The sequence below is a fragment of the Pipistrellus kuhlii genome, unplaced genomic scaffold (genome assembly GCF_014108245.1).
Source record: "Pipistrellus kuhlii isolate mPipKuh1 unplaced genomic scaffold, mPipKuh1.p scaffold_m20_p_1, whole genome shotgun sequence".
NCBI classification, from domain to species: Eukaryota; Metazoa; Chordata; class Mammalia; order Chiroptera; family Vespertilionidae; genus Pipistrellus; species Pipistrellus kuhlii.
Window position 1 is genome coordinate 146,721,961 of NW_023425404.1, and position 6,000 is coordinate 146,727,960.

Consider the following 6,000-nt stretch of genomic DNA (forward strand, 5'->3'; position numbering starts at 1 on the left):
CTGGGTGTTGATACCACTTGTAATCTGGACACCTTGCTCTTCATTAGTGGTTAAATAGGAGGGGTGAGATGGTTTCACTACATAAAGAGATCATTTCAGGGCATGTGCAAGTTCAAGAGATTAAGCATATATGCCTTGTTTGTGCCAACTTTTAAAAAGTGCCACTTATGAGGGGCAAGAAGAGAAAGGGCAAACTTGAGAAATAAAATAGAAAATTTACCTTAAATATTATCATTACAAATGGGAAACATAATTTACAAATGCTGTGAAATATTAAAAATGATAATATTCCATATTATTGGAATAGATGAGATGAGCATTATTATACACTGTTGGGGGTAACATAAATTGGTATATACTGTCTAAAAGACAAGTCACATCAGTAGCCTTATAAATATTTATAGTTAACAGTGGTTTTACTTCTGGAATTCTGTCCTGAAGCTATCAGGTAATTGCACAAATATTGATATGCAAAGATGTTAATTGAAATGTTATTCATAAATATAAAAAATAGAAACAATTTAAATATCTAACAATACAGAGATTTAATTCATGATATGGCTATGTGATGGAATATGATGTATCAATTTTAATTCTTTTGAAAATACTTAAGAGATAAATTTGAGTTAAAAAAGAAAGAAAACAGTATACATTTTGAGTAGTCTCATCTTGTAGAAGGAAGAAAAAAATTTATGCATAGAAATTTTATGCATAGAAAAATACATATGCTAATAGTGTTTATTTTGAATAGTAGGATTAAGACTAATTTTAATTGCTTAACATTTTTGGTATTTTTTAAATGTTTTTCACTGAGTATGTAATTCTCAATTCTTTTAAAATCAGAAAAGAATGTTTGAAGAAAAGTAAACTGTGCAGTTGAATTCCAAAGGTGGAGTTTGGGAAGAATGTAATTGGCCTCATGCTGTTTCCAGTTCACTAGGCAACATTTAGGATTGTACAAAGTACGGGGTGAGGCTCCACCAGGAGTATCTCATTTACTTGCTACAAAGCCTCAGCGATATCATCAATAGTTTGCAGATGAGTGAACCCTTCAGAGAAATGAAGCAACTTGACCAAGTTCATTGAGCCAGAATGTGGTAGAGTTAGGATTTGGACCTGGGCTTGCTTCCAAAGTTAGGAACAGGGACTGTTGAGCGGTTGAAACATAATTGGATCTGGAGAGAGAGTATTCCTATAGCAAAGTGTAGTCAACAGTCTCATCCCCGTCCTCCTTCCCCCCGCCTGATGGCTTAAGGAAGATCAGAACTGAGACCCTGCATGTGCCCAGGGAATGAAGGGCTCAGGTGGGCGGTCCAGCTTGTAGCTTAGTTTGATGGAGGCAGGGTAGTCTGGAGAAAGCATAGCAGCAATGGGGCCATTATAAATAAAATAAGAGCCACAGAACTTGTCCTGTGACAAGTGATGCCATTTCCACTCCCACATCCCACACCCACATTCCGGTCCAGCTTACCATCGGAACACCTCTTCTCTTCCAGCCCTCAAACTCTGCTGACTCCCTTTAGAACCTGGACACAGGTGAAACTGCTGACTCCAGCCCTCAAGGCCCTGCCTATGTCTTCTTTTTTCTTCCTCCTGCTTTTTCTTTTTCAAGTGAGGTTATTTATTTCTTTTCTTTTCTTTTCTTTTCTTTTCTTTTCTTTTCTTTTCTTTTCTTTTCTTTTCTTTTCTTTTCTTTTTTCCTTTAAAAAATATTTTATTGATTTTACACAGAGAGGAATTGAGAGGGATAGAGAGTTAGAAATGTTGATGAGAGAGAAACATCGACCAGCTGCCTCCTGCACAACCCCCACTGGGGATGTGCCTGCAACCAAGATACATGCCCTTGACCGCGGGACCCTTCGATCCGCAGTGCGATGCTCTATCCACTCAGCCAAACCAGTTTTGGCTCTGTTGCTTTTCTTTCTTTCTTTCTTTCTTTCTTTCTTCTTTCTTTCTTTCTTTCTTTCTTTCTTTCTTTCTTTCTTTCTTTCTTTCTTTCTTTCTTTCTTTCCTTCCTTCCTTCCTTCCTTCCTTCCTTCCTTCCTTCCTTCCTTCCTTCCTTCCTTCCTTCTTTCTTTCTTTTTTTTTTTTTGCAATAAGGAAACCAGTAAAATGTAGGAAAGTGGAAAAGGTTTTTGTGTTTACTTCCAAGTGTTGTTTAGTTTATACTGTTTCTATTTCTAACTCAACTTTCCCTTCTCACCCCTCAGCCTCTGCTCTTCACAGATTGGCTTACAGCTTGGGCAGTGCCTCCGGGCAGGCCAAACTCACACCTGTCCCTGGAATTTTACTTTCAGTCCTTGTCCCTCAGTCAATGCCTCTTCCCCTCTCCCCATGCTTTAATCCCACATCCTCTGTGAAGTCTTTTCTAACCATTGACGCCCCTTTTCTAAATGCCTACAGCATCTCCCCGATTTGTCTGGTGGCGGTACGAATTTCCACGGGGTACCTCTTGGACTTTTCAAGCAGATTCCTAGGTTGGGATTCATAGGGCCTCCTCCCAGCTGCCTCTCAGGAGACCACCTACAGAGTAGGCACTCAGCAAGTAATGATAGGACGAATAAACATTTTTAGGGGCCTAAGCTCACAGCTTATATTTATTGCTATTTGTAAGGGAACAAGTAAGAATAATCCTTATTGCTATTATGTAACTCTTGAAAAAAAATTTTTCATTGTAGGTGCAGGACAATTTCCTTAGAAACGGGGGCCCAGAATATTCAGATGTGCCTCACCATGCTGCAGCTCTCTTTTACTGCCCAGCAGCTGGTCCAGATGATCAGCTTCCCCCTGTCCTATGGACTCTTCCAGATGGTGGATGGATTTCTCATTGTTGCAGGTGCGTAGAGCCCTGTTGGGTACACTCGACTGAAAATTATTGACTCACCTTCGCAACTCTCTTTTCAGTCCAAACGTGAGCGGGCTGTCCTTGTGACACATTTTTAGCCTGACATTTTTTATTTTTTATTTTTTTGGCAAATAAAATGCACAAACGAGATTCTTTGCCACAAAGTGGAAGTTTCACAGAAAAATATAAGAAACCATGGGAAAGTGAGCCATGGGGAAGATAAACAAGTATGCTTCACATAAAAACAGTGCATGATCAGAACTCAGATTTCAGGATTGATCAGTCTCCAGGAGCAATCATTTATTTCTATGTTTCATCAAGAGCTAAATGTCAAGTTATTTCACAGTGTTCTTTTGGCAAAGAATTGTGCTGAATGGCTGTGACATATTTTTCAAATATAGTACAGACACAAATATTGAAATTAATTATGCGTGTGTTGGGGCAAACAAGGTTTACAGTTGTTCGTGTGGAAAATAATACACAAGAACAAACTCTGTGTTTCATGTACTGACAACTATACACCTACTTTTGCCCCACCTTGTCTGCTGTATACCCATATAGCTATAATAAATATGTCATTTTGGAATCAGTCACTATTTAGACTCATAAGGTAAATTTGAAAAAATATAGATGGGTAGATATGAACATACACATGTATTTTAATCTTGGGCCATGGGCAATTTTTATTATTGTAAGGGAACAGGGCTGAGTAAGCCTCAGTGATTGCTGATATAGCTGATTATATTAAATTCATGCATGGATAGGGTCCCTAGGCCTGGCTAGTGATCAGGGTCTATCAGGTTCCTCCTCCTTCCCTTGCCACTGGCATACTACCATTACATGGTTCTCTTCCCCCACCTCCCCGCCTCCTCTTTCCCTCGCTCCCTCAGCAACCCACCACAGCTGCTGGTTGCCCGCCATGTTCCACACCCTCCTACGCTGATGGTCAGCACACATCATAGGGAGCGACTGAACAGCTGTTCTCCAGGTTGAACTCCCGAGGGGACACTTTGCATATTAGCCTTTCCTCTAGAGAGATCACTGATATAACCACCAATATAAGAATACTGGGATTTTAATTTTCCAACAATATAAGAGAAATCCTAAGAGACTCCTGGACTGAAGTCAAGCTTGAATTCCTTGTCCTGGTGGGACTGTGAGGGAAGGAACACGGGACTCCCAGCTCTCCTCCCGCACCCAGGGAAGCGCTCACTGGAAGCCCTCCATGGGAGCGGCTGACGGACTGACACATAAACGGATGATCTGTTGGTGAGCTGATGACTACCCTAAGTCTCTTTCACAAATGGTCCAGTCCAGACAGAGTCACCCTTTTGATACACTAAATTGTTTTGTTTTATAGTTTCCTGCGTGTTAATACACACATGACCCCAAACAAACAAATTCTCAAAGCATGGACAAGCGCACAAGGTCACCAAACTATAATCCTTACTAGCGTGATTTATTTTTTTAATGACTTGTGTGTTTTCACATGTAGCATATAAGTTGTACAAGAGGAGACTGAAGAACAAACACAGAAAAAAGACCCCGGGCTGTGCAGAAGGCTGCCGTAACGAGCGCTCCACCTCTCCCCAAGAGACCGGTGCTTTCTTGGAGGTGAATGAAGAAATCGCTGTAACTCCTGGGACATCAGAGCCGATGGATCCCCCTGTGGCTCTCGAGCCAACGGGCCCCATCTCCTCATGTGCACAGTAGGGGCTTGCGGGTCCCTACTGGACGCTGGCTACCTCCACCCTCAGTAAAGAGAGTGCAGGCCTGATGCGTGGATCTCATGGGCGAGGCCTGTGGGAATGTCTACATTTTTGTGTGGATTGTAAATTGTCCCAGGATCCCTCTTTGAGAATGTATTCTGCCTCTTTCAGGGAGTCCTTTGGGGTTTGCACAACATATTTACCAGTTGCTGTGTTCTAGTCTTCCCGTTGTTATGTGCAGTCGTCCTCACTTGTGGCTTTTAACCACAGGAGGGTAGGGACTCTGTAGAGGTGCCCTCTCATATTCAGGGCAAGGACAGTCTGAACGCCCTTGACTTTGGGAAGGCTCTTCGGAGCCCGGGGGAGGAAGCACTCAGGTCTTAGAAAACATGGGGTCTTTTCTCAAATGGTCGTTCAATCTTAAGGGCTTGAAAGTCTTTTTGGATTGTAAACGTAATACAGATTTAGAGGAAAATCTGTATTTAACGAACACTTGAGGTTAAAAGGTGAATGTCCCATATTTTCACTCCCCAGTGATAGGCACATATATATCCTTCTAAGGGTTGTTTACACATTATACCACTTCAAAAATACTGGGCTTTTCCCACGTATACTGTCTAATAAGTCACTTAATGACGCCTTATGGAGCACCTTCACACGTCGTTCTGTGCTGACCTGCCTCATTCTGTAGAACAATGGCTTTGTAGAAGAGGCTCACTGCGTGGAAGGACTGACTGGTTTCACGGTTCCTCATTCGCGGGCATTTAGAGAGCGTCAGCTCACTGGCACTGCGATGCTGCTCCGCATGCCTGTGCCCTTCTGGGGGCATTTCTGTATGGCCACTGTCTACAGCTTGAATCGACAGGCCAACTGCACAGGAAGACGCTGGACTCCGCTCTCTGGCAATGCTGAGCGCTCAGCAGTGCCCAAGAGGGCCCAGCCCTCGGCCCCGGCCAAAGGATGATCAGCTTTGATGTGTGAGAGCGTCACATTTGAAGCCGCATTTAATCAGTTCTGAGTAAAGTATTTTTTTTCATGACCACTTGCCTATTCATGTCTTTTGACTGCTTTTCTATTTTATTTGTCCTTTTTGATTGACAGGTTCGAACACTTTATGGATAGTGACCCATTGCCTCGTTTTTGTCAGTGTTTTACACCCTCATTTATCTTTTGCTTTTTGGGAATGTCTTTTGCTGTACAGTTTTATACTTTTTACATATGAAGCAGTATTAATCTTTTAAAATAATGTTTTTGACCTTGATCTCTGTCCAGTGTTGGAACTTTACATTTTTTATGTGACTGGATTGTGAAAGGATTCCTTGCTGAGAATGTATTTGGCCCCTTTTCAGGGAGTTCATTTTGGGTGTTTACTAGCTGCGGTGTGTACTGCCTGGCATTGTAGAACCCATTCTCCTCCTCTACTCTTACATTAAACATATTTTCCAT

The 6,000-nt window shown here is 41.9% G+C and overlaps 1 protein-coding gene across 1 annotated transcript in view; it reads left to right on the forward strand.

Moving 5' to 3' along the window:
- SLC10A6 (solute carrier family 10 member 6) overlaps positions 1-6,000 on the forward strand; it is a 31,298-nt gene extending 25,298 nt beyond the window's left edge. The window contains exons 6-7 of the mRNA XM_036456242.2: positions 2,679-2,836; positions 4,341-6,000. Of these exons, the coding sequence (XP_036312135.1) occupies positions 2,679-2,836; positions 4,341-4,558 (376 nt within the window). The 3' untranslated portion in view covers positions 4,559-6,000. The remainder of the gene's footprint in view (positions 1-2,678; positions 2,837-4,340) is intronic.